General features: G+C 39.8%; 1 protein-coding gene across 14 annotated transcripts in view; it reads right to left on the bottom strand.

Moving 5' to 3' along the window:
- The window catches only part of TLN2 (talin 2), a 451133-nt gene that overhangs the window by 134931 nt on the left and 289665 nt on the right, over window positions 1-26537 (bottom strand). For all 14 annotated transcript variants that reach the window (XM_054687829.1, XM_054687842.1, XM_054687839.1 and 11 more), the window contains 11 exons: window positions 23298-23361; window positions 22183-22287; window positions 16231-16386; window positions 12389-12490; window positions 11617-11693; window positions 9031-9211; window positions 7989-8102; window positions 5605-5713; window positions 4646-4854; window positions 4006-4104; window positions 286-453 (listed from right to left, as the gene is read on the bottom strand). In XM_054687829.1, coding sequence (XP_054543804.1) covers window positions 286-453; window positions 4006-4104; window positions 4646-4854; window positions 5605-5713; window positions 7989-8102; window positions 9031-9211; window positions 11617-11693; window positions 12389-12490; window positions 16231-16386; window positions 22183-22287; window positions 23298-23361 — 1384 coding nt within the window. The remainder of the gene's footprint in view (window positions 1-285; window positions 454-4005; window positions 4105-4645; window positions 4855-5604; window positions 5714-7988; window positions 8103-9030; window positions 9212-11616; window positions 11694-12388; window positions 12491-16230; window positions 16387-22182; window positions 22288-23297; window positions 23362-26537) is intronic.

The following is a 26537-nucleotide window of genomic DNA, read 5'->3' as shown; positions in this document are numbered from 1 at the left end:
TTTGTGCACAGGTATAAATATGACATAGAGAATGTTCAACGAGAGACATCAGAATTTGCATATAAAACTGGCAATTAGGGACAGAAAAGTACCGCTGCCTGACAACTTGGGCAAAGAACAAAGGAAAAAGTAAAATCTGGACGTTTATACTAAAATTCTTATCATATCACCCAAAAGAAGGCACCAGAATTTTAACACATTCTGCCTCTACAGCCCCCAAATGACTGGGCGCAGAAAGGAGCATGGGACACTTTGTAGGAAGACCAGGGGTGCCAGCTGGCTCACCTTGGCACATGCCACGAGCTGGGAGGTGGAGAGGGCGCACTGGGTGGCAGCAGCAATCACCCTATTCTGCAGGACTGTATCTTCAGCCACCTGGGCAACATTCTTTGCCTTTAGTACCAACATGGCAGCAGCATTGGCAACAGCTTTAGCCAAACTCATCAAAACATCCTAAGAAAAGAGAATCAAAAAGCTAGTTATTATTTTTTACACCAAATCCTTCATGGTCTGACAATAAAATGTGGTGTCTACTTAAACCTTTTATTAAAATTCCTTTTGACCTTTTTCCTTCATTACTTCAGAATAATATTTTCTCTGTTTATTTTCCTAGAATGTCAATTTACCCTTAGAGGCAATGAAAGAAAGAGACTTGCATCCTAAATAACCCAGTCTTCTATACATTCATTAAGCAACATGTATTTAAATCTAAAATAGATTAGAGGGAAAGGTTTTTATCTTAACTGCTGATTCACATTCATGCACTCAGCCAACAGTGAGAGTCTTGATCACGTCTCCTGAATAGGTGGCTGATGTGATGAAAAGGCAGAGAACATATCCACAGGCCACAAATACTATGTGCACAGGAAGGATATACTTCACGGACTCCGAGATACCATGCCCACTGAAACTTGAAAATTTTTCAGTTGGATTTCTGCACACAGTTCCAAGTAATCACCAGCAATTCCGCTACATCACTGCCTCCAGAGGGCAACGTTGAACATGCACAGACAACACCACTAGCTCAGAAGCTGAGGAGTGCTCTGAAAATAAGTTATTCTCAATGCTCTGTCACCTTCTGGAGAGGGATGAAATTATTATGAAAAGTGGAAATACATAAATAAAGTAGCTAAAAGGCAACCTCATTGATGATGCAAGGAGCTCTAAGCCTGTAAAGATTAGTTTACATTTCAACTCAACAGAAAGGCATTCTGCCTGCAGGATGGAGAATCCTTTGATTTAGCCCACCATATTTGTCACCCATCTGTGTGACCTGAAGAATAACCAGTCACATTTCATTTATTTCATGACTTTTAATACTGAAGGTAGTTTATTTGTCTTGGAAATGCCTTCCCAAACATATGAACCATTTTTATTTTCAACTAACATGTCAAAGCTTTCTCCCAGAGGAAATGCGGTCAGAAGCCTTTATTAATTCATTAGATAATGAAAAGTGCTTTTGATTCTGAATGCAAAGGGCACCCACAGAGTCTTTACAACAAGGTATTTTATGGGACAATGTATTAGAAAGAGTGTTCAGACTATATACAATTTTGTACAGAGCAAAGACTTTATATTATCCAGACGAATCACAAACCCATGAAACTACCAGGTAAGCAGATTTAAAAATGGACAAAAATGCAGCAGTCTTAAAAAGAATGATTTAGCCCAGCCCTTTTTAAGCCCTCTGATGCTTACTGGATAGCCAAAGGAAAAACGAAAGCCCATGGTACCAGGAGTTGAAGGTGCCTTCAGAATGGGGCTGGCACTCATCTGCCACATAACTTGAGAAATTGCATACAATGTGACCTCTACAGTTACAGTTCTCTGACACAGATCTCAAGGCTCGGTGAAAACCCAACTGGAATGTCACAAACTATTTAAAGGATTTTCAAAATCAACTTTCCAAAGTGGGCCCTCAGGTGACCTAAATCCATCTTTTCACACAGGGAATTTGGTCATGCAGACTCATTGTTCTAAAGGACTTTGCTTACACTTGTTTAAAGAAATTCTGTTCCTCATATTCATTTTGTCCATAAAACAAATACAGTTAGAAAGAGAACGTGATACTACAGCAATAGTTGCTGACAAGGCTTTTGTCAAAGTTTTCAACAAGACCACTATTATGTAGCCTGTGAAAAATAAATCTTTGTTAACTCTGGGAACATGCAGTACATTGTAAACCCAAGAAAAGCTTTGAGACAGGATCTCAAGAACCAGAAAAACAGTAAGAAATCCAATGTCAGTAAGCCAGGGGCTCTCCTTAACTGGAGGAGGTTGTAGGATCACTTTACTGCTCTGGTGTTTACCCAGAGACCTTACAGAAATGGAAAATCCAAGCCAGGCCCTTCACAGTAAGGGAGCCTCCACACAGGAGTGTGCCCTGAATGTGCGCCCGCTTTCCCGGCACATCTAAACAGAAACAAATATCAGGAGGCAGGGTTTGCATTTACGCAAGATAAAAACAGTTTGTCAAAAGACTAAAAGGAAAAGTCTTTAAAAATACAGAGACATATGAGATGACTTAGAGAACTGTGACTTTGCCCTCAATCTTCCCATTGGAGAAAACAATAATATTTTTGAGGAAAGTGAGTTGACCACTTGAGATTTGAGTCGAGTAAACCAGCAGAATCTCATTTGCCCAGTCCCTAAGTAGGTCTCTCCCTACAAAGAGTTACTTACTCTCAACAGCAAAGGGTAGTACAAGGGCAATTTGGGGATCTGACGAAGCGGAAGTCAGAATAGGGACACAATTAGCTGGATTTAGTGGGCTATATTTATGTGTCTGCAGTTAATTCTGGTTTTAGTTAAATTATTGCTGGTCAACCCAACATAGAAATGGTTTCCAGGAATTCTCTTCCCACCCATCATGGGCCTCACCCTCCTTCATGACATGAACAGTCACGCACTGAATATCTTGTTGTATTGCAGAGTATGAGTGAGTCCAATGGTCCCAGCACCACAGGCATGTGGAGAGTAGGGGAGAAACAAAATACCTCCATGGACAAAGGTACATATTTCATGCATCATGAATATATGGTCATAGTGTAACTGAGACAAACTGGCAGATGAAGTTTGGCAGTTCTTGATAAAAGAGCATGCAAAACTGCCACCCATGAAGCAAGAAACTTGAAAGCTAGAGGAAAGTTGAATGATGTTTTCATTCTAAATTCCCAGTGAACTTGACATAGGAATTGGATAAGGTCATCTTCCAAAGAATCTGGCCCCAAATGGTAACATTAAACAGCTTAATTTGAATGTATTTATATTACTTATAAAATTAAGTCTTAAGAGGCAGAGTAAGAAAAGAGAAGGGCATCTGCCTATAAGTATATGGGAAGAAAAGATCATCTTATTCTGATGTTTCCCAATAGTAGGCCTCGCAACTCCATCTGTGGCAGCTGGGAATGGAAGCAGACAAGTTGAGATCATGTCTTGGCTGGCAGCGCATCAAGCCAGCTGCAGACAGAGGCCACAGCTGTTCATCAGAGGACAAACAGCACATGACCTTGGTATTACAAAAGAAGGGTGACAAAGACTTTACCACTCTTGTGGTTTTGGCTCAGACTCACAAAGACCCACCTTTGAATACTAAGGAGAGTCTACATTATGTGTGAGTGCAGAGTATGGGAATGCATGTTTCCCTCTAACATGTGGACTCAGAATGATGCAACTAAAAACTGCTTCCCCACAAGACTGCTCATGAGTTGATCATTGTGAAGGTTGGGTGGTAGATACGGGGGGTGGGGGGGACATGACATTATTCTTTTCCTTCTGTGTTTAAAGAAAGCCCAGCAGGTGAAAATGCATGATCTAAGTAAAATGAGTTTTTCAATGAAAACATTTTTTTTTCCAAGTTAACACAAAAATACCTCACTTCTAAGATTATCCCCCTCACTCTTATTCAACAGAATTCAGGAAGATTTGGTTTTTCATGACTGTCTCCTTGTTTGGGAGAGCAGCACTTAGAATCCCTCCCAAGATTGTGGGCTGTAAACAACTTACTTGGAATCGCTCATCAGTCTCATTCTCTCCGATATGTCTCAGAAGATCCCCACTGGCTTGTCCAATGCTTCCAGCAGCAGTCAACACTGTCTGTCGAGGCTGTGAACAATGCACACGTATAGGTTGGAAAGAGAACACATTTCTCACACAGCGCCATCAGACAGAGCAGTGCCCGCAGAGGAGTCCTATGGTCCTGGTTCCTCCTGCCCCTACATGAGTCTCAGATCATGAGGCAGGAGATGTAAACATCTATAAATTTGTACAAGGAAATGCCCCTTGTCTCACAGGCCAGCAACAGGTAGATAGATCTGTACTGTTCAAGATGGTACTCATTCAACTGGTGGGTAATGATGTGGACTTTAGGGAAATTAGGGTGCAAAGTGCCATCTGTTTTAGTTTCTGAGCTTGCCTCTAATCAAGCACCCTTGCTGGGAAAAGGGAGGTTACTAAGTAAGAAATCACCCAGTCCCAAAGTTAAAACCATAATGTCTGCATCCAGTTCAACAACTTAAAAGCTTACAGTGTGGTAACATGCCTCAGCAGGATGCAGGGAACAGCTCAGGAACCAAGAGTCTCATGGTATCCAGATATGGCACCTGTCTCATCAGAACTCAAGTAACAGCTTGCCCCAAGAGCTTACCTCTCCAGAAGTGGGCTGCACAGCTTTCAGCAAGTCTGACACTGCTCCAGCGAGGGTCCTGGCTGCTCTGAGTAAGTCCTCCCCACTTCCCACCTCATCATCCATGAGGGCCGCCAACAGCTTCACACCCTTGGACATCTCCGTCAGGTTGGAAGAAATGGTGGTGATTGCACATCCTACAGCTGTGTAGTCAGTGTCTGCAGGGTCACCTGGATGAGAGAAGGACCAACACTATCAACATGGTGGGGAAGGCTGAGGAGAGGCCAGGTAGGCAGGAGGAAGGCGGGTACACTGGCAGCAGCTTATCACCCCCATCTTTCAGGGTTCAGACACAAAGTGCTGCGTACCCACCGTGAGAGGGACAACCCTGTCTCCAAGGTGCTGTTATTCAAAAGGTCCTTTCACCCTGAGGCCACATAGGTTGAAATACTGAGCACAAGGCCTTTCAATAGTTGAGGGAGGTTAACTTTGATCCTAAAATGCTGACACTTCACAGGGAAGCCAAGTCACTTCCTGGCCCTCACTTGACTATGTGAGGCTGGGAGTCACGTCATGTCAGGAGAAATGAGGCAGAAGGCACACAGGACGGTCCATTCACTCTAAGCCCTTTTCAGACTATAAGCTCCCCAGAAGGGAAAAACTAGCCTTGATACACCTTAAGGTACATCCAGTATATTGATGAACAATGAGAAGAGTCGAATAAGAGCTTTTTAATCATAATGCATGATATAGGCAAAAAGGAATGAGAAGTTCCCTCACATTTCTCCTGGGTCAGTGGGAGAAAATGCCTGAAGTACTCACAGTACCTAAAAATAGATTATCCTCTCATAAAATGAAAATCTGTTATTTCAATCAAAGAATAAGAATTTTTCTTTCTTTTTTTTTCTTTCTTTCTTTTCTTTTTTTTTTTTTTTTTTTTTGCAAAACCACAATACACCACAAATCCCTTGAGTACTTACCAGCCGTGAGGTTAACAACTGAAGCTGTTCCAGCTGTGATGGCATCCACTTGAGAATGGATTTCATGTTTGGATTCGTCAACTTTATTCTGAACCCATACCCTAGACGCCTGCAAAACCAGACAACTGCATGACACAACTGCTGCATAGAATTACCCAGGAAACCGGAGAAGTTGCACCATGAGTGAGACCAGCCTTTTGGCTACATGTTTCTTGCTGGGCTTCCAACAATGGGGCCCTTAAATCATTGCACACAATGTCATTACCAGACTTCAGGCTCGTTTATGGATACAGAATGCTATGTAAATCCTCAGTGTTTCTTACACTGATTACTTTTTCCTTTTTTAAGTTCTTAAAGAGAAAAATCCAATGTGGCTTTATTTAGGTAAATTCAATCAAAAAAAGATGAGGAAAATTAATGTCTCATAATACATTTGACTCATAAACAATGTCTCATAAACAACTGTAGCAAATTTTCAGCTTGTTTTTAAGGGGAAGGGGCTAGGATGAGGATGTTTTGGTTCATCAGTGTTCTGAGTCAGCACAAGGAGTATTTCCTATTACAGCATGAGTGTCATGAAGATGTGACACCTTTCTTGGCAGGATTTTGCAGGGGCAGGGGTGTATCAAGATTCCTGTTCTGGATGCAACACCACCACTAACAACTGATAGGGCGTTGGAAAATTCATCCCCAGGAGATATGTCTTATATTTCTTCTACTGTAGGAATTCAACGGTCCTTAGAAACCTTTCCAGCTGAGATTTTATGTTCATTTTAACCAATAAAATCTATATTCCTGCCATTTCTGGAGTTTAATAAAAGATCATTTACACTGATTATGATGACCCTCAGTATATAGCCTATATTACCATATAGGTACTATATTACCTATAATATACCATAGATGGTACATGGTAACATGATAATATGGTATGTTCTAATATATGTGGTAATATATATTAATATGTGTGCTGACAAACCATACAGGTAATAATTTATCACCTATGGAAGCAAAGGCATAGTTAATATACCATAGGTGCTGATTTGTTTCCTCCAAACACCCCAAAATGTTAACTAAGGTTATGATGTGTCTACACCAATATTTTTTGCATACTAATTCTTTGAAAACTGGTGATGCCAGAGTGTGAAAATCAAATATTTTAAAACTGTGCCACAAATATGTTGGATATGGGAATCAACCATCTTTATTTTCTCTAAGGTACTCCAAAGCAAATGACTTTAGGTGCTTGAGAGGAATGCCACTGAGGACAGCAGCACCCTGCATATAATCACAAGTACACAAAAGAAAAAACACAGATTTCAGGGCAAAGTAGGAGGGCAGTTATCCTGGCTGGACAAGATGAAGCTACAAGCTGTGCTTGGTTCTGGCCTCAGCAGTGGTTTTCAAACCTGGCTGCCCATGAGCATCACCTGACGAGACGAAAAAGCACTGATAACTAGGCCCTGCCCTAGCAACACTGATTTGTTTGGTTTGGGCTTTAAGGTTTGGTCTTAAAGCTCCTCAGGTGATTCTAAAGCACAAAGCAGGGTTGAGACCAGCAGTGCTAGCCAGTGCTTGCAAACTTTAATGCGCACACAAAGCAACCGGGAATCTGGCTAAAAAGCAGATTGATTCAGAACATTGGGGTAAAGTCTAAAATTCTGCACCTCTCACGAGCTCTCCTAAGATCAAGTGCTGTCAGTGCTGCTGGCCCATGGATCACAGTTTGCGTATCAAGGGGTTAGATGATTGATTCCATGTAGCAATGGTACAGCTACAGCAAGGCAGCTAATTACCATGCTCTGCTGAAAATCTCAAAAGGACAAGTAACCTAGGGGTTCTTAAAGCAAGGTCTCCAGACACACAGCAGCTCTATCACCTGAAAACTTGTTGAAAATGTAAATTCTCAAGCCACAAATCTAATGAGTAAGAGAAAATGGGGGAGGGACCCAGCAACCCTTGTTTTAACAAGCACTCAGTTGATTCTGATGCACACTCAAGTTTGAGAACCACTGAAAACAACAACAACAGGTAATACTGTATCTCCTATGGATTAGGCATTCTATGTAATTAGTCAAATCTTCAAAACCACTCTACTCATAAATGACAAAATTAAGGCTTGGAGACAGTAAGGTGCAGATTCACACAGCCACTAGATGGTGAAGCTGAGACTTGAGTCCAGATTATCTGTCCAAATTCTTAGCCCTTGTAAGGTACTGCCAAAACTCAGTAGCACCCTATGATTCTCTCCTCCTATGGGTATGACCTTGAGCCAAAGAATATCTCAAAAACACTAGGGTTTCCACTTCACCAGGCTGAAACCAGCCACAGTGCATCACCCTATTTTCTGCCAAGACAGAATGAGGACTACAAACAATATTTACCATATCCTGGCCAAGAGGTGGCAGTGAGTCAAGCTCACTGAGGTCATCCTGGGCCTGCTGAACAGCATGCATGCTCGTGTTGATGGTACCCATGAGGGCCTGCTGGGCTGAGGTCTGCAAAGGTAAATGAACATAATGCAGTTATACCACACTCTTGGCATTGACATAACCCTCTTTAAGACAAACCAGGAACAAATGAACTCTGGTTCAAGACAAAGTGACCCAAGCTACATCTGCACCATTGTCTGAACCACCTCCCATTTCAATCTGGTGGCCAGGAATAGATATAGAGGCATATTAATAGAATACTCAAGATGGGTGTTTGCAGACTGTTATAATCAGCAGAGTGTGAAGAGCTTAATTAGCTGACAAGAAGGCTCAGAAAGAGTTCTTGTAGGGGACCTAAGAGGACCAATCCTTCAGTACTAAGGTAAAAGGTCTCATGCATAGGAAATGTGTGTGGTAGAGCAGAACTCTTCTTGACCCATGTGGAAGGTTTCTACCCAAATCTACAGTCAACACTTTAGATGAAATTATTTTTGAGCTCTTGGGCTCTTTAGCTTTCAAACAGTTTATGTCTAATAGCCTGGGATTTCTGTGTAGGCCCAAGAAAGGCACAGAGTCAGGCAGAAGCACAGTGGAAGGAACCAATGATCCATGAGGTGGAAGTGTGTGGGTCATTAATGACCTGATCTATTTCTAAGACTCACCAAGGGGTATGTAAGTTAATCAGCTTGATGCTGCTGAGGCAGGGGAGCAGATTTGTATCACTCTATCACTAGTCACCTGGAGAGGTCAATGATTCCCTTCCAGCCCCTCACAGGAGACCTGTGATCCCAGACAGAGCATTATGAAAGCCATCCAATTAAAACAAGGCATGCTGGGAGTCAGGCACTGGGACTGCACAGCTGAAGAGCCATAGTTCAGATGGGAACAGGGAGAGTCCAGATTGCTCACACAACCTCTCTCCACGGCCGGTGTCCCTCCTTGCACACAAGAGGCAGCACGATGACACAAAGAGTAGGTGCACAGGAAGCCTCACCAGTGGGGGCATGTGGCCGCGGTGCATCTGCCCAACCATGACCTGCTGCTGCGGTGATGGCATGCTGCCAATATTGAAGGTCTCGGGCCCGCTGGAGCCGGAGCGCATGACAGCAGGCAGCGCCACTGAGCCGTGCTCCACCTTCCCTGTCCGATTGAACTGCTGCTGCAAGATGGTGGACCTGAAGGTACAGGTGTGGTTTGGTCATTGAGGTGGTCACTAATGTGGAATATAAACGTACAATACCTCATGTGTCACAAATGTTAGCCACTTTATGCTACAGAGGTCATTTTGAAAGAGGCTTATGTTGACAGAATTGTGAATAAAATGTTCATAAGAACCCTGATAGGACTCCTTTAATACAATCAATAATGTGAATGATTACCACCGTTCATGTATTTAATAAGTTCAGCATACTATGTAATTGGTCCTTCTTTTTTTAAAAAAAAAAAAAATACATACAGGTAGTCCTGTGACAAACTTGCAGGTCTAAATGAATGACTTGGATACATGGTCGATTATTTGAAATAGTATTCATTCAATGACAATTTACTATGTGCCAGTTCTACTCTAGGTCATTTATTCTCAGTCTGAAGGGAAAAATGTGGAAGTGACCTTAAAGAAAATCTCCCCCAGCTTAGCTCCCCCTCCCCAGGTCCAAGCCCATTGATCACAGGGGATGTTTAATGCCTCTGGAGGCTTGATGATGTGACAGACTTTGGCACCTCTCCCAGATGGTTTCAACATAAGTCTAGAAAGATTCCTAGGGCACCTAGTAAAAAAAGATTCATTTTTTCAATTCCTTGATAATGTTCTTAGAATGAATGATGAGTAGAAACAAATTAAGAAATTTGAGGGTGGCAAATCAGTGGCCCAGTGGACAGACCTGCAGGGAGCATCTGGGGGATTCTGTGTGTACACAGACTGTATGGGAGGTGGCAGGATTGGGGAGCACCTGCATGAAGGGTCAGTGGACTCTGTTTTATGGCTTGTGAACCATCACAGATCAGCTTCCCTACTGCTCACAGAAGAGCTCACAAGCCATGCTAAAATTCAAGCAGCAGGTGTCACATATCTATGGCAAAACAATGTCTGTCCTGGGGTTGACACTAGGGAGGGTAGATGTGGGACTCCAATAAGAGGTCACCTGCAGTTTGAGATCTTAGCCAAAGTTCAATCTAGGAAGAAATAGTTGGTCTGGTGATGGGGACCTACTGGATTTTTTTTCCTGCTTGCCTTGATCAGATCTCACCAGGATGCCCTAGGAGGGGGCTATAGTGGGAGGGGGCTGTAGTGGCCCTAGGCAGGGGACTTAATTCAGTACTCTTACTTAGCTGCTTCTTGGTAAAGTGTAAGTGCAGCAGAGTCCTCTGATGTGAACAGCTCACTCTGCCAGGAAGCTTACAAATTTCCATCTTATGGCCATTAACAATCTCAAGGACTTAAGGTGTTTGCCAAAGGGTAGCAAGTACTTGCAATGCACATCAAGTCTGGTTCCAACTTGTGTACTAATAGGGGACAAACAGAAAAACACCTTCAAGGTGAATGTGATGCAAATTGTAAAGAAGTGCTGGAGAGTAGAAATGTTAGAGAAACAATTACTATGACTAAGTTCAAAAATGCTAGAATATACTAGAACATCATGAGCTCTGGCTCTGCCACCTGGTTCATCACAATTTCCCTCTCTTCAAGTTCTTCATCCATTAATGGGGATAATGATATCAGACTTACATCTTACTTGTTGTAACCAAATGAGATAGCATGTTGGACACACAGAGTGAAGTTAAGATGAGTTATTACTACAATGCTCTAGGTTTCCCAAAAAATGTCACTTACTGGATGTTACTCATTTTTAACAAATCTCAGCTTCATCATGTATAAAATGGTACTAAATTAAAATTGTTCTGAATTTAAAATGATGATGATAGCAAATAATTATGTGGCAGGCATAGTTTTATGTGCTTTATTAGTAACTCAATCATCAAAATAAAACTTAAAAAATGGCACTATCATTATTCCCATTTTATAGAAGAGCTCAAGAAGGCAGAGAAAATTTATTATACCTCCAAGGCTGCTCATTTAAAAACATACCCCACATTTAACTCCAGTAAGTCTGGCTGCAGAGTCCATGTTCCTAACCACTTCCCTCTGATGCCTCATGACACATGTATCAAGAGGGACATATAACAAGCACTCCATAAAAAAAGCTCCTCCACTGGCTAGACCTCTCCCCCAAAGGTACAGAATGAAAGAGAAGCTCACTCAGCAGCCTTCTTATGAAAATAATGCAGTTTAAGAAGATTTAAAACAGAAACACAGAACAGGAATCATGAATGCTCACTGCCTTTAAAATAAAGTGAAAGACCACACTGTATGAAGATCTCCCAGAAATGCTTACCTACCCTGCCCAACAAGACATCTTGAACACTGACCTAATGACCTGGGGACCACACTTTGAGAAGCAAGACTCTTGCTTATCATTTCCTCTGGGTGAGGGACTTTAGGGCAACAGGCTCCAGAGCTGGCAGGAGAAACCCTGCTCACTTAGCAAGAAGGCAGCTCCCCTGTGCTCTTAACAATACTTACTTTTTTGGGGAAACAGACTCTTCCAACATAGTTGACTCTTCATCGCCTTCTAGTCCAAATCTATCTTTACTTTGTTTCTAGAAGTAAAACAAAACAAAAACAAAAAAATAAAAGTCAGGAGGTCAACATAAAAGTCTTTTAAAAAACACCTTTTGAAAGCAGCCACGTAGCAATAATGTTGAGTTTACCCAAAATTCCTTAAATTTAATAAGTAATGAGTAAGTAAAAGCAGTAATAATAAAAATACATTTAATATACAGATATATTGGCTTCTGTAATATTTATTGCCAAGACTTAATTTTATATAGTTAAAATTAAGATGTAGATACTAATATTCTAGTAGGACTCGGTTACATGAGTGGGCTGTATCTTGAAGTCTTAGTTAAACTGTTTTATTGTATAACACTATGGCATACAACCTCATTAATTCTGATAAAAAATAATACATGAAAAATCCAAAGAACATTTTGCAGACCACTCAATCTGGGTTTCTACAGAGGCTAGAAAATGTAACATGATTCCCTCAAGAGGAAGATGCTGAGGGTTAACTCGGCTCACTCATTAGCTAAGTGAAGCACTATTGTTCATTACCTGACAGTCAATGATATGAACTGCAGCAAAATCAGACATCCTTATAGGATGTTGAGGTCAAAGACCACACACTTGAGCAATCTTAACATCAAAGATTGAATTAGTAAATCAAGCACTTGAAGTGCAGGCTCCCAGCTAAACCAAGTCTTTATTAATAAAGAAATGCAATAAAATGAAATACCTTTTTGAGGATGATGTCAATGTAGCCTGCAATCAGCTGGGATATTTGCTCTCCTTCAGTTGTTTGTACTGAATAGTAGCTTTCCTGATATTCCCCAAAATCCTGGGGGCAAAAAACATTAAAAAAATATACATAGCTACCTCAACATTTTTATTTTTTTAATTTTTTAAAAAGCTTTATTTATTTATGCATACAAGAGCTCGGGTATAGGCCAGAGATGCAGGGGGTGAGAGGACTCAACAGAGAAAGAGTAGGGAACAGAACAAGCAGACTGACTGAAGTACACTGCTGAGGGGAGCAACGGGCAAGACAGGAGAGGTCTGCTTCACCATGTGGGTTGCTCCCTGGCAGCCGGGGATTGAAATCATGCTGCAGAGGCTGCGGATTGCTTCACAGTGCAGCGCTCAACCCCTTGCGCCACCAGGGAGGCCCTACCTCAACATTTTTAAAGGCTACGAGGTTAGGAACAAGATGGCATAGACTCACTTTACTCTGTTCTTCACCTCTAAATACAACTGAACACCCTAAATTTTGTTCAGCAAATAGTGGTTAAAGGGTTCTGAAAGTTGGCAAGGTGAATGTCTGATTCCCCAAGATTTAACATCCTTATTGTCAGGACTCAAGGAACCACAATCTGGTGAATTCTTGGATTTTCTTTCATATCCTATTACCCACCCTTTTCCCTTGCCTGGGTGGGTACTGGATAGGCCTGAAACTTGCTACCTCCAACAGACAGTTTCTGAAAAGACTATTCTCCTCTCCTCGGAGAGGGGACACCCAACAGAAACTGAGTCGGAATCAACAAACTCAGCTCCAAAATCTGGGCTCGTGTTTCATGGCAGTGAAAACCTGAGCCATTCCTATCCTCGCTGCACAGTCCAGGCAGGTGAGTGGGCTGATCCTTTTACAGATGTGGCCAATGAAGCACTATGTCTCCTGTACTCTACTCAGTGGCCTCTGACTTCCCCAACAAAGTTACCCATCAACAGTATGTGGTCCAGGCAAGTACTTCTTCTCTCACAGACAGCACCAACAGGGTTTAAACAAGAACCCCAACAATGTCATGTCATAAGAATAAAGCAGTCCAGGGCCTCCCCGGTGGCGCAACGGTTGAGCGCTGGGTTGCGAAGCTGCCCGCGGCCTCTGCGGCGCCGGTTCGATCCCCGGCTGCTCCCCGGCCACCGGAGGAGGGTCCCACATGGCGAGCAGACCTCTCCTGCCGCCCGCTGCTCCCCTCAGCAGTGTACTTCGGTCCTTCTGCCTGCTCTGCTCCCCGCTCTGGCTCTGGTGAATTCTCTCACCCTCCCGTGCTTCTGACTGTACCCAGTGCATGTATAAACGAAAACAAACAAACAAATAAATAATAAATAAATAAAAACATGCCTCTATAAAAAAAAAGTTTAAAAAAAAAAAAAAAAGAATAAAGCAGTCCAGAACAGCATTACAAAGACTCAGAAAATTAACTCTTATTGCAATCAAAGTCCACAACAGTAGCCCAGAACACTGTACACTAAACCTGAACAAGGTGGTCGTCTGCTAAAACAGAAAACTGAAAAATGATGAAAAGTAATAACCGACATAGTAACCAAAATATCCAGGATATAATAGAAAAATCACTATTCACATCAAGAATCAGGACAACTACAATATGAATAAGAAAAGATAATCATCTGATGCCAATATTGAGATGAATCAAATGTTAGAATTATCTAATAAGAATTTTAAAGTAGCCAACACCAAAAAATGCTTCAACAATTATAAATTCTCCTGAAACAAATGAAAAAAAAAGTTTCAACAAAGGAATGTGATGAAAAAGAACTAAAATGTAACAATAGAGCTAGGTGGAAAGCAGAAAGATGGAAAAAGATATAATAAGCATGAGTGACTATTAGTTGAAGATTACAGTAAATGTCAGAGCAAGAAAATCTACCAGGAACAGAACTTAATGATAAAACAATTTCTCCATTATGAACATAAAGGACTCTTAAATGGAAAGGCACAAAACAACAGTCAAAACACAGGAAGTGAAAACTGATAAGAGAGGCAAGGAGAAACAGAAAAATCCACAATTACTACTGGAACTTCACTGTCAGGAATTGACAGAGTATTAGATATAAAATTAACAAGAATAAAGATCACTGGAACTCTACCATCAACTAACAGGCTCTAACTGGCAATTATAGAACACGTCACTCTATAGCAGAATAAACATTTTTTCAAGCACTCATGGAACATTCTCCACGAATGATCATATCCTGGAATATAAAGCAAATCTTAAAATCACAAAAACACTGAAATTATACACAGTGTGCTCTCTAGCATAATAAAATCAAGGGAAAAACCAGTAACCAAAAAAAAGCCCAGGAAAATCTCCAAACACTTGGAAATTTTAGAAATTAAATAAAGGCTAGGAGTAGGAAGGAAAGAACTATTGCAAGCTTTACTCCAACTTCATAGCTTAATAAAATATTAATATTCATTCTCTCTTCTGCTTGAGATTTCTAATTCCTTTCCTATCTGTTTTTTAAACTACTTTTGAACAAAGAATGCTTAGATCTACTTATAAAAGACCAATAGTACTAAAAAGGTACATAACGAAAGAGTTGTCCCCTACCCTACCCATTCTCACCTTCACTCTACACCCCCTCACAAGGCAGATGCTTTCACTCCTTCTAATAGTTTCTTTTAGTATATCTGCTATGTTTATATTGACTTTTCTATTTTAGAAATTACCCATAAATTTCTATACTAAAAGACAAGGACTTAGTCCTCTAAACACCCATTCATTTAGATACAGATGTAACTAATTACAGGAAGCAGGAAGGTATGTTTTTTGAAGATTTATTCCAACTGGCATAAGTCTATAAATCAATCATTACATTAGATAGCAAATTACTCCCTCCAAGTCTCCTTCTTTATTCTGATAACCTATTATGAGATCTTGCCTAGAAACAAGCCAATATTTCTAGTGTTCACTAGAGCTGAAGAATAATATACCTCAGGAGTTGTGAAGAAATTTCAATGCCTTTTTTTTTATTGCTTAACTTGCCATGCAAAGTAACTGCCGCATCGATTCTTACATACCAATGTGGTATAGTTAAGACTACAAAGTTATACTCTATTAAGAGCAAATACTGAGGTTGGCAGGAGGAACTCAGAGGTCTAAAGGCCTGGAATCAACACATTCTCAATACTTTCCATGTATTTTACACTCAGCATTTTATCATATTCATCTCACTTAATCTCTGCAACTCTGTGCAACAGTATTATTATTACTACCATTTTTCAGATGAGGAAATTAAGACTCAGAGAAGAGAGGTAAATTGAGTAAGGTCACAAGATAGGAAATGACAGACTGTTTCAAATATGACCCCAACATTGGCACTGTTTCCTTTATATACTACACTCTCTTTCCAGGCACACTGGTATAACAGGGCTCAGCAAGATGTCATGATTCCTAGGAATTCCTATTACAACCAGAGATCAAGCAGGAGCCTTTGTATCAGAGCATTAAAAGTTTCCTTTTAGGGTACTCTATGGATGTCTTCAGAAATATAGAAGACTGAGACTCACCTGTGAGTGGCTCTTTGTAGTGAAGGAACTGAGATAAACTGACTTAGAGCAGCAGAGAGGAAGTGCTCTTCCTCTTGAATGAAAGAAACTCAAATTGCTGACCTCTCCCTCCCTGAACTAGCTCTCTTCCTCCAAGGACTTCCACCATTGTTCCCTCTCCACTCTGCCCTCTTCAGCCAGGGAAACACAAAGGGCCCACACTCTTTCTCCTGTGCCACACTGTCACCCAGGGTCTTGTGGGCCACCTGTTGTCCTCTGCCAGTCCCTACCAGTGTGAAGCTCTTAGGAGAGGCTGCCCAGCGCTTGACAGTGGTGAGCGGCCACTCCTGCAGCACTTCCTTGGTCTTCTCATCCACGCGCATCACCGAGTCCTTGGTGATCCCCAGGAGGCGAGGCACCAGCTTGTTCTTGCCTTTCATCTTCTCCTGAAACAGAAGACATCAACAGTCAGTAGTCTTCCTGAATACATCTGTTTTGCCAAGTAATCACTGATGTTGCAATGCTTTTTCTGTGGTCAACCTACATATGGTCAGGATTACTGGAAAAGCAGGATTTTGAAACAAGGTGAATAACCCACTAAATGAAAGTGGTGGGAGCAAAAGCACAGACATCAGAAGACTGGAAAGATCCACAAAGACATGCTTCCTGAGAAAGATGCTGTTCAGGATGGCAGGTTGCTCCTAAGACAGTCACAGAAAGAAGGGACAGAACTCAGAAGACAGCTCTCCCCCCAAAAAAGAAAGAAGTTAATTCCAACTATTGTGAAATCCAAATAACCCCACCCTCAGAAGTCAACTCAGTGAGTAATGAAAGAGGTTGACACGGAATTTAAATGTGGTACTTCGGCTATTTATAATTAACAAACTGCTAAAATCGACTCTTCTCATTACAAAGAGACCTTACTTTTTAACCTGAAATATATTTCCATTTGGATTTTTTGGGGGCATTTTGCATATCCAGCAACTCTTTTAAAAAAATCTTTCATGATTTTTAATTTTTTCAAGAAATGGCAATCAGGTCTCCTTGGTGGCACAGGAGCTTTCAGTGCTATCAAGCTATTGCCAGTCACTTAAATCTTAAAAAAAAAAAAAAAGAAGCAATCATCCTTATTAAAAATAATGCATCTCTATCTCATTCATTCCAAAACAAACTCAAGAGAAATTAGCAGCTTATAAAAAATATATAGGTGACTATATATATCACCATGAACAAAATTAAAAAATGAATGGGGAATATTTACAAAAATATGATAGCTAAAAACTTCATACAATATTTATATAGAGTGTTAGCATGACACAAAACTAGTTAGCAAAGAACAGGAATATAAGATATAAATATAAGATATGAATATAATATAAATACAAGATATGAATAAGAAATAAAGTGAATAATAAACAATTACATAAATTTTCACTTACATGAAATTGCAAAGAGTTTCTTAAATACTCAAAACTGAAGAAGATGTGAAGGGTATCACTATTAATAGGAATTTAAAATGGCAAAGAAAATGTGTCAGTACTGACCCAAAGCTTTAAAAATGTTCCCACTTTTGATATAGCTTGCTTTTAAAAACTTATTCAAAAAGAAATTATAAATGTGCAATAAAGACTATGTAACAAGAAGGTTCAAGCAGAGCTAGACACAACTTAAATTTTAACAATGGAGGATTATAAAAGTGTAGTCTAGCCAAGTAACAGACTACTTTTCAACCATTACAAGAAAAATTATAGAAAAATAACTGGACCTACATTATAGAAAAATAACTGGACCTACAGTAGTAAATTATTCACTACAGATCATAAAGAAAAAAAACTGTCATAAGCATGATTCCACATGAAAAAAATTGTAATAATTAAATTTTTTTAATTCCAATTATAAAACATGTTCGTAACATGGAAAAAATGGTGATAATGATACTCTCAAATAATTTGTATTATATTTTTGTGCTTTTCCTTATTCCCAAAATTCTGTTTATCATACATGTGTTTATATTATTGTCAGGAAAAAAAAACCTCAGAGGAATATACACATAAATCAGTTCACATGTAGTATATCTATATATGTGAGAGTCCAAGGTTACAGACACCCCAAAACAAGGTAGGAGTGCTAAATACTTGATAATACTGTCCATTAATTTTTAGAGCATCTCCCAAGTATTGATATCATCATTACCACCACCATCCCCATTTTGCAACTTGCCCAAGGCAGAGTAGTGAGTGGTTAAGTCATCAATGAACACAAATTTGAGTAGCTCAAAAAATATAAATGACTTCAAAAGCAGACTCTGTATCACTTTTCTGGTGGAAGAACTCAGAGAAAAGGCAAAAAATCCTTGTCTCCCCCTCAACCTCCCGGTTAGTTCATAAACCATTCTACTGTGAAGGTCACAGCAAACCTCCAGCTTCCTCCCAGGAGGAGGTAAGGCACCAGGAATCTGTGTGGGTGTCTGAGGAGGGGGATATGACACTGCAAATACTTTCTAGTCCTTACAAAACACTGAGAAGATTCAGATTCTTTCTAAAAAGATACTGATTCCACAAAGGATGAAATCAAGGCAGGGCGGGCAGTGCCGTTATTTTAATGTGGCTTCAGGAACCGCACAGAGATTTAGGTGGACAGGCTGCAGGCAGCTTATGTAGTCACACAGCGTTGGCAGCAGCCCAGCTGCTAGGACCAGGAAGCGGATCCAAAATAAAATATGGTTTGCAGCTGTTGCCTTCCTCCTTTCCCATCTGCAACTTTCCACTGAGCGGCCTTGGGGTGAGGGGATATAGAATTGTGAAGGATTGCCCTGACTCTTGCGGAAATCATACTGGTGTGGGAGAGGGAGCCACTGAGAACAAGCAAAGCCACTTATAGCAGCATCCATGAGAAGGTCACAATAGCAGGGAAGGGGATGCAGGAACTCAGAAAATGCTGACACTCAGCAGCAGAGACCACCATCAAGGAGTAAAATTAGTTCAGCACCTACCCACAAATGCAGAGCAGCTGGAGAAGGTTAAAAGAGGAATGGGTCAGCTCTATGCTAGTAGGGTCCTTCCCCATCTGTCTTAGACCCTTAGTGTCAGAACTGGCAGGGTGGGTAATAAGGCTCCTCTCCCTCCCTCCATCTCCCATCTCAGCCACCTTATACTTCCTTTTTCCAGTCTTTAATTATACAAGGCAGCATCCTTTTATCTTCAGAATAGGCAGATTTCAGAAGCAAAGTAAGGCAAGCTCCAATGGCTCTCTCATGTATAGATAACATGCATAAATCATACCTGCAATTCTGTCAGTTACATAAAAACTTCTCTCTCAAGGTGGCCCCCATTAGGAAGATGTCTTTCACTTGCACAACTTAGAAGCAAGAGTGTGTATGCCTGCTACCCAGGAGAGGCAGGCTTCATTAATAAGTCTGGCCCCTCCTGTAAGCACATCTCAAATATTTCTGTTGGTTCAGTCCTGGTTGCTGCCTGGGACCAAGTCTGCCTTCCTCAGGCTCTTCTTATGGGCGTGGAGATCATTGATTCTTACATCATCTGTGCCTTATATCTGGTAGTCATAACTGGGTGGAAGGCTAAGCCTTTGGCATGCTTTGGCTCTAGACCCCTGCCATGAACATGACCTAAGCCCCATGATCCACTTGCACTCACGACTGTTCTACATGGTTTAATGTCAATGTGTTGGCCGTGCATTTTGCTGTGGCATTTATACCTATTTCTTTTAATAGACAAGGTAGAAAGAGATGGTTGCTTAAAAGCAAAACCTGGTGTTAAAGACCTTGCTTGTTAGCCATTTCTTTCTCCAAAAATGATTGACAATCTACTTTGACTTAACTCATGACTCTGAGATGCACTGATTGCCCTCTAGGATGCTTTTATAGTTCAGGAGATAAGAGGCTCTATTCCCCAGGTTCTGTTGCAATAGCAGGGAAAGTTCTAAGGCAAATTTAAATGTGAAAAGGTTTACACAAGGATTTTCTGGGATGAAACAAGATCCTTTGCAGGCCAATGGAAATGCCTTATCGTTGCTTGTGGGGGTTTGATCTGTGCATGCTGTTATTACATGGACACTGGTCTAATAATTATAAATAATGAAAGAGGGCCTCCCCAGTGGCGCAGCGGTTGAGCGCTGGGTTGCGAAGCTGCCCACAGTCTCTTGCAGCACTGGTTCAATCCCCGGCTGCTCCCTGGCCACCGGAGGAGGGTCCCACATGGCACGCAGACCTCTCCTGCCGCCCGCTGCTCCCCTCAGCAGTGTACTTCAGTCCTTTTGCCTGCTCTGTTCCCCGTTCTGGCTCTGGTGAATTCTCTCACTCTCCGGCGCTTCTGACTGTACACAGTGCTTATATAAATAAATAAAAATAAATCTTTATTAAATAAAAAAAATAAATAAATGATGAAAGAAATCAATGAAGATCTAGTACCATGTTCATGGATTGAAAAACTTAACATACACTGACCTATAAACTTAAAAGAAATAAAAATCAATTTGATGTTAAGGCTCACGATGGACCTACAATGATCAATGCAGGGTGATATCAGCAAAGGAACAGCTACATAGACCAATGGAATAGAATGGAGAGTGCAGAAACAGATCCATACAAATGTATTCAATTGAATTTTGACTCTGATACTACGGCAATCCAATAGAAGAAGGATACCCTTTTAACAGACAACTTGTTAGAACATCTGGACATCCATTGGCCAAAAAATGAACCTTGATCCAAACCTCACCTTTGTATCAAATTAAAAATGGACCTTGGGATCTAAATACGAAACTGTAAAACATTTAGAAGAAAGCACAGGAGAAAATCTTTAGGGATTAGAGCTAGATAAAGGATTCTTAGTCATAAAATCTGAAAAAGATCCACAATAGTCATAAAATCTGAAAAAGATCCACAAAAGGAAAAACTAGCCCTCATCAAAATTAAGAATGCTCTTTGATCTAGTGAAGAGGTTAAAATATTTGCAAACCACATCTTACAAAGGACTGGACCTAAAATATACAAAGAACTGTAAAGACTCAAAAGTGAAAATTACCAAAAAATCCATTTAGAAAATTTACAAAAGACATGTAGAGACATTTGACTGAAGACAATATACAGATAACAAATAAGCACATGCAAAGATGTTCAAAATCATTAATCATTTGGGAAACAAAAATTAAAACCACCTCAAGATATCATTATATGCCTAGCAGAATGGCTAAAATAAAAACAATAATACCAAATGCTGGAGAAGTTGGAAGGAAACTAAGTTACTCATGTATTATTAGTTAAATGCAAAACGGTACAACCACTATGAAAAACAGTTTGGTAGTTTCCTATGGAGTTAAATATGTTCTTACCGTATGGTTCAGAAATTGAACTCTTGGGCACTTATCCCAAAGAAATGAGTACTTACTTTCACTACAAAAACCTGTACATGAATGCTCAACACAACATTATTCATAATAATCAAAAACTGGAAACAATACAGTGTCCTTTGGTGATGAATAGCTAAATGAACTATGCTACTTCCATACCATGAAATACTATTCAACAACAAAAAGGGGTGTCTTACTGATTTACACTGTGACTTGGGTGACTCTCAAAGGAAATATATTAAAACAAAAAACTTCAATCTCAAAAGGTTATATACTATATGATTCCATTTGTAGAGCATTCTTAAAACAATGAAATTATTGAGATGGCCAACAGATTAGTAGTTGCCAGGGGTTTAGGACCAGGGGAAAAGAGTAGGGGTTGGAGAGGAAGGGAGGATATGAGTGGCCATAAAAGGGTAGCACAATAGATTGTTATGATAAAATAGTTTTATGTCTTGACTATGGTGTTGATTACAAGAATCTACACATATGATAAAACTGTATAGAACACACACACATACACACACACACCAGTACATGTAAAACATTAAGTCTGAATAAAGTCTGTGAATAGTTTGTATCAACCTAAATTTTCTGGTGATGATACTCTTCTCTGGTTACTGTGGGAGGAAGAATGATGACAGGCACAGATTTCTCCATATTTTTTTTTACATTTTTATTGAACTATAATTCATATACCATACAATTCAGTCATTTAAAGTGTGTAACTAAATGAATTTTGCTATATTTTACACATCAGTGCAACTATTAGCACAGAAAACTATAAACATTTCATTAAGGGAAAGCAAGCTTAATAGCAAACTAAAGAAAAAGAGGTGGCAGAATTCAACACCCTCTTCATTCTGCCCACTCACCTTCACCAGGAAAAAGGACACACCGTATGTCCGGAGGGAGCGGGCAAGTTTGACATACTTCACTTTGGCCTCTATTTCATTCATCTCTCCACAGTTCTTGTGCTCCTGCAAAAATGATAGTGGCAGGAACCAGTTATTGTAGGTGGACTTGGTGAGAGGTAGTCACTACATGCTGTGCACGTACAGTGGCTAAGAATGCTCTACGAGAGATGCTTGTGTTGGAGACCCCTCCATGACACCCATTCCTGCTCACCAGGGGTCAACTACACAGAAAGTGCTAATGCAGAGCTTCTTAACTATCAATAGAATGAGCCAAAACTCCACCAGATTTCACAATTCATTGTAACAATTCACACATGTGTAACACAGTTGGGAAAAGGGATTTAATTTTCAACCAATTTCCCAAGGACTCCATTTCCCAAAAGGCTTAGATTCAAACCTAAATGAGAGCGACAAAAACGTTCTTCTCAGGAGAAGTATTATTCCATTATCCACCCAAAATAGAAAGTTTTCCAAAGAGCAGGATATATAAAAGTCTGTGTAACACAGTTCTTAGAAACTATGTGAGATAAACAATGTTTTATACACATAAAATTTAAATTTCAATCTCAAAATCAATTTTGATATTTTGGATTCACTAGAGTAACTGTTTGAAGGCAAAGTTAGTGATAGGGCTTTTTTTTTTTTTTTTATTGGCTGCCAGACAACTTGGATTCCAGAATAAACCTGGATATTAAGAAGGCTCAGTTTCCAAATTCCAGCTTCAAAAAACAAATTTCAGGACAAAGAAAAACTACTTGTAGCTTCTTCCTCCATGCCTTTTAATGACAAATAACCTTGTCTCAATGCTACGGAGATAATGCCTCTGAAATTAAATATATGCACATTTTTCTCAGAAGGGCTAAGTAACCTTTAACAAGGAGGTATGGATTAAGATAATAAATCTGCCCAAAGTGGAACTGTCAACTTCCATGCTCTAGAGTCACTCATCACATATTATATAAGCAGAGTACATGCACAGGGTACAAAACTATCATGTGCAGCAGCAGACCCCCTCACACTAATAAAGGAGGAAAGGGAGTGCAGAGAATAACATTTCTTTTCTTTTCCAGTACCTGAAATATTCTCTTTTCTGCTCCTCTCTGCTTGATGTATTCTTTGGGCAGGAATTCCTTTAGGCTGAAAGACAAATAAAAAAAGGTAAAGCATTTATCATTTTCTATGATGAGAAGAAAGGAGACTTTGTGAAACTCAAAGTTAAGAACTAACTCTCCCAGCGTTTTATAGTGTAATTAATAACCAACTGCTATATCCACAATGCACTTAAATAACACAGATACAATATAATCCTTTGTAAGAAAGGGAAGAAATGACTTTTCACTTTAAAAACAGTAATTTGTAGGGCCTCCCCTGGTGGCGCAGAGGTTGAGAGTTGGGCTGCGAAGCTGCCCACAGCCTGTGTGGTGCTGGTTTGATCCCCGGACACCGGCGAGGGTCCCACATGGCGCGCAGATCTCTGCTGCTGCGCCCGCTGCTCCCCTCAGCAGTGTACTTCATCAGTCTGCCTGTTCTGCTCCCCGCTCTGGTTCTGGTGAATTCTCTCACCCTCCTGCGCTTCTGACTGTACCCAGTGCTTGTATAAATAAATAAATGAATCTTTTTAAAAAAACCCAAACCAATACTTTGTATCATTAATATGTCTTTTTAAAAAAATCTAGAATAAATCTTGTATTAATAAAAATTAAGTCATTATGGGAAGAGGGGGAAAAGGAAAAAGGAAGAAGAATGGAAAGACAACTTCTTTAAATATGCCTCCTGTTAGGTTTTTACTTTAGAACTACATGAAATGATAAAGAGGGAAGAAAAACAATACCTAAAAATCATAAGCAAACTGAAACGAATTTAATACTATGTCAAGATGACAGCATAACCACAGGGAGAAAAATTATTTCAACTAACTTTGAAAAACAGTCATTTCACTACATATTCCCAGTGGGATATAAAATGAATTGTAGTATACTTGTTAAATGTTGATATCATTTTAAAACTAATGCCCATTCATCCCTTCCTCTACATATGCACACAAATATACAAACTATAAAAGTGGGGTATTACACCTAAGGAGGATGTTACAGATTATTGGGACAAAGCAAATGAGTAATTGCTAGAAACTAAGAGTTTTACATAAAACAGACAAAAATAAACACAAAAGAAAAGTTAAAGACCCTGTAATCTTTCATTTAAATTGGAATTATTGATCTGACCTACTGATTCATTTTTTTGTTTTCTGAAAAACACATCTTCTCTAGTTGTATGTCCACTGAGGAAGCCAGGGGAAGGATAACCTGCTGGTTAGGGATCCTTGAAGAAATGCTCTGGGGCCAAGAAGTGTATAAACTGTTCCTGGGTCTTTCTGTGGCTGAGATAAAGCAAGCTATCAAAAAAATGACACTAAAACCAACATCAACGCATAACCACTGACCAAAAATGGGGTGATTTTTAAAATCTTAATACAAAAGAAAAGCGAACAATACAAGGACCATCCATCTTCAACAATTATAAATCATGGTCATTCATGACTCATCTCCTCCCTCATCCCACATTCCCTCTCCTGAATTATTTCAAAGCAAATCCCAGACATCATATAATTGATTTTATGTGATGGGGCAATTTGAGCATCAGAAAGAATGATGACTATAATGAATAAAAACACAGATATATAAATCTTAATACAAAAGAATGAAATAAGTCAAAGATAAAAATAAGTATCACTGATTGCTATAACCAATAATTAACAAGTTGATGGGGGAACTTTATAATAGATGGATCGCTCTGATACTACCCAAACCCAGAGATAAATTTGAATGTTAATAAAATTGAGCTAACCAAACAACCTATGCCTCCTGACTAATGCACAGAACCATACAGCAACACCTAGCAAGTATTCTTGGCAATAAAGAATATGTAAGTACATGACGGAATCTGAATTTAATGAAGACTATAGGTCTAAAAACTAGTTTACAAAGAGAGACATAAGAACATGCAAGTGGCACCACTGGGATACAGTCAGCCAAATCCCAACACAAAAAACTTCCATAAAAAATAACCCAGTTTCTCACAACAAAAAGTTTGGTGGTGGTGGTAGTGCAAAGGGACAGTGCAACAAAACTAAGACAGTTTTAAAAATGTGTTGACCACAAAGCTATAGGAACAATGTAGGACTGACATCAGAACAGATTTAAAGGTCATTGTAACAGAGTTGAAAATCCAGAATGTAACCCTTACCTTTATGGTCAATTGATTTTCAATAAGGATGCCACGCATATTCAATGAGGAAAGAATATTTTTAATAGGGCTTCCCTGGTGGTTAAGGAGTTAAGCACAGCACTATGAAGCTATCTGCAGCCTCTGCAGCAGCTACCGCAGCCTCTCGATCCCTGGCCAGCCAGGGAGCTACCCACAATGTGTAGCAGACTTCTCCTGACCCACCTGCTGCTTCCCTCAGCAGTGTGTTTCAGTCAATCCGCCTATTCTGTTCCCCACTCTGTCTCTGGTGAACCCTCTCATCCCCCGTACCTATGGCTTGTACCCCAGTTCTTATATTCATAAATAAACATTTTTTTAAAAAGAGTATTTTCAATAAATGGTGGTGAGACAAGTGGATGTCCACATGTGAAACAATAAAGTTGGATTCCCTTCCTCATATCATACACCAAAAGTCAAAATGGATCATAGACCTAACTGTAAGAACAAAAATTTCAAAACTCTTGGAATGAAATACAGAAGTAAATCTTTATGACTTAGGGTTAGGCAAAGACTTTTTAGATATAGCACAATAACACATGTAATCAAAAGAAAAACATAGGTAAGCTGAATTACCTCAATGTGATACACTTAACTGCGAAAGTGGGAAAAGGCAACCCACAAAAGAAAAGAAAATATCTGCAAGTTATATATCTAAATAATGGAACCAGAATATATAAAAACTTTCACAGGTAAATAATAAAAGACAACCCAACTGAAAATGACAGAGGCTCTGAGCAGACATTTCTCCAGAGAAGACATACAAATGGTCAAAAGCACAGGGTAATATGGGCAACCTCAGCAGTCATCAGGGAAATACAAAGAAAAACCACAAGGCAACAGTATTGTAGATCCACTAAGATGGCTACAATACAAAATGGAGTGTGGCAAGTATTGATGAGGGTACAGAAAAGCTGGAACCCACAAACTTTGCTGGTGGGAATGTAAATTGGTGCAATTGCTGTGGAAAACAATTTGGTAGTTCTTCAAAATATTAAAGAGAAATTCTACTCTTAGGTTTATAACCAAGAAAAATAAGAACATGTGTTCAT

This window comes from Talpa occidentalis, unplaced genomic scaffold (assembly GCF_014898055.3).
Source record: "Talpa occidentalis isolate TD23 unplaced genomic scaffold, MPIMG_talOcc4v2.1 talOcc4.11, whole genome shotgun sequence".
NCBI classification, from domain to species: Eukaryota; Metazoa; Chordata; class Mammalia; order Eulipotyphla; family Talpidae; genus Talpa; species Talpa occidentalis.
The sequence above is the reverse complement of the archived record's forward strand: the minus strand, read 5'-3'. Positions and strand labels throughout refer to the sequence as shown.